A 2,489-nucleotide genomic window follows, 5' to 3' on the forward strand; every position below is an offset into this window, starting at 1 on the left:
CTAACAAATAATTCACTAGAGGATTATAGAAGCCAACCAACATATCCAGGTCTTTTCCATATGTACTAAATATGGTTTAATAAGAAAGAACTCTGAACTTTTTTGTTAGAGTAGTAACAAAAGCAGCACCCTATTAATTTAATTTCAACATGAAAGAGAATGAGAAGATACAGAAAACGCACAAAAATGGCAAAGGTAGTACCAGTCTTTTGAAAATCACGCAGTTAGGTGTCTATCAATCCTAGTCAACCTAGAATCAATTTTCTCCAAGTCTGCTTTCACTCTGGAGGATGTAAGTAGCGACTGGCTATAAAACCACTAGATGGCTGGAGACTTCCTCTGGGAAGACAGGGATCTCTTGTAGTTACTAAACCATGCTCTCCTCTGAATTCATAAAATTTTTTTCTAAGATGTGACAAAATCTTGAGTTCTGTCACCAAAATACTATATGTCTATCACCTGAAATATCAGTTGAAATAGCTTATATAAATAAATCCTCAGTTTCAATCATTAATTCTTGTAAGAGGAAGAGATAAAGTACAAAATAATCTATTCTTACAGTCCCAGGAAGATGGTTTACCAAATACCAACCCACTGGTCTAAAATTGAAATATGACAACAATATTTAATTTGGTCACTTAAAACTACTCATATTCATATCCTGGCTACTTACTTCACATTCACAGTGGACATGCTCCCCAGATCTTATGCATTTTATTGTTTCTCGAAACACATTCTCCTTGCAGTCAAAGCCGCTCCAAAATAGTCACTCAATAAAAAATTTGTAGAAAATATATATTTTAGTAGACCATTATTATATTGTAAATTTTAATATTGATCTGGCAGAAATTTCAGGGAGAGTGTAAATTTATTTCTATCTTATTTTTTTTTCACCAAATAGAGAAAAAAAACCTAGTGGAATTTTTAAGAACTCAGGATGAAAGTAGGTAGTGAAAGTAGCATTATTACCTCTGCAAGTGCTTTCTACTTCAAGACAATGACACCCAGAAGGGCTACAGAATATGCCATTTATCTTTCACTTCTCTTTACATAAAATATACGTTGACCAACTTCCTCATGGCTGTCTTTACTTCCTTGTTTCGCATTGTGTAGATGATGGGGTTAAGTAAAGGGAATATCACAGTGTGAAACACAGACACCACTTTATCAAGGGGGAAAGAGTCAAATGGGCGAGCATAAATGTAGATGGATGGCCCAAACATTAGCACCACGATGGTGATGTGGGAATAGCAGGTGGATATGGCCCGGCTGGTACTCTCACCTGTGCCTGAGTGTTTTCTGAGCACAGCCAGAAGGAAGGCATAGGACATTAAGAGAGCAATGAAGCACATCACGGAGATCAGACCACTGCTAAAGATCATCACTAATTCCTCCAGGAAGGTGTTGACACAGGCAATCCGGACAACCTGCGTGATGTCACAGAAGTAACTGTCTAACTCATTGGGCCCACAGAAGGGAAGTCGAACAATGACAGCCACCTGTATTATAGAATGAGTGAAGCCCCCTATCCAGGAGAATGCAACTAGAATACAGCAGAGACGTCGATTCATGATGGTAGCATAGCGGAGGGGGTGGCAGATAGCAGCATAGCGATCAAAGGCCATTACTGTGAGCAGGAACATCTCTGAGGCCCCAACAAAGTGCAAGAAGAAGAGCTGTGCAATGCATCCTCCAAAGGAAATTTTCTTCCTTTCGACAAAGAAGTCTATGAGCATTTTAGGGGCCGTGATGGAGGAATACCAAATGTCAAGGAAGGCCAGATTAGCCAACAGGAAATACATGGGTGAGGTCAGATGGGGGTCAAGCCTGATGGTGCAAATAATAAGAATATTTCCTGGAAGAATGAACAAATAGAAGAATAGAAATATAGCAAATAGGACTAGTTGTACCTCCCGAGTCTGTGATAGACCAGTGAGAACAAATTCTGTCACCCTAGTATAATTTGCAGGTTCCATTTCTTCACTTTTTAAATAATACGGCTATGAAAAATAAAGAAATTATAATTACTCCAAATAGCATTTAACTAGAATTATATTACTGCTCTCAAAATTATTAGATATTTTCTGTCATTAGGAGATTGCATTAGGATACATTTGGTTGCCCCATTTTATGTCTGATAAGCCAAGATGGACTACTTCTTCAATGAAGGACTAACCAACACATATAATTCCTATATGAACATGACCATGGTCTGAAATATTAGCAAACCTACAGCAATTCTGACCCTAGTCTGCATTTGTGATTTAATGCATGTCAGAACAAAACTTCACATGTGCCATTGAAAGTCTTATCCCAAAATATATGAGGTCTGTCCAGAAGGTATCCAGCCATGTGTTATGAAAAATAGAGCTATTTATTGAAGATACAAAATACAAGGAACATTGTACATAGGACAATGATGCCTCAGTCCCCATCAAAGTAGGCACCTTGGGACCTCACACAGATCTCCCAATCTTCATCAGCTGCCT

At 38.2% G+C, this 2,489-nt stretch overlaps 1 protein-coding gene across 1 annotated transcript; it reads right to left on the bottom strand.

Annotated features, from left to right (window-relative positions):
• Window positions 1–1,046: 1,046 nt before the first annotated feature.
• Window positions 1,047–1,991, bottom strand: LOC129064096 (olfactory receptor 4M1). The gene has a single exon (XM_054565174.1). It carries the CDS (start codon window positions 1,974–1,976, stop codon window positions 1,047–1,049), a length of 930 nt encoding a protein of 309 aa, XP_054421149.1. The 5' UTR covers window positions 1,977–1,991.
• Window positions 1,992–2,489: the final 498 nt, after the last annotated feature.

Source organism: Pteronotus mesoamericanus, unplaced genomic scaffold (assembly GCF_021234165.1).
Source record: "Pteronotus mesoamericanus isolate MK-2021 breed Mesoamerican mustached bat unplaced genomic scaffold, CSHL_Meso_final contig_164, whole genome shotgun sequence".
NCBI lineage: Eukaryota > Metazoa > Chordata > Mammalia > Chiroptera > Mormoopidae > Pteronotus > Pteronotus mesoamericanus.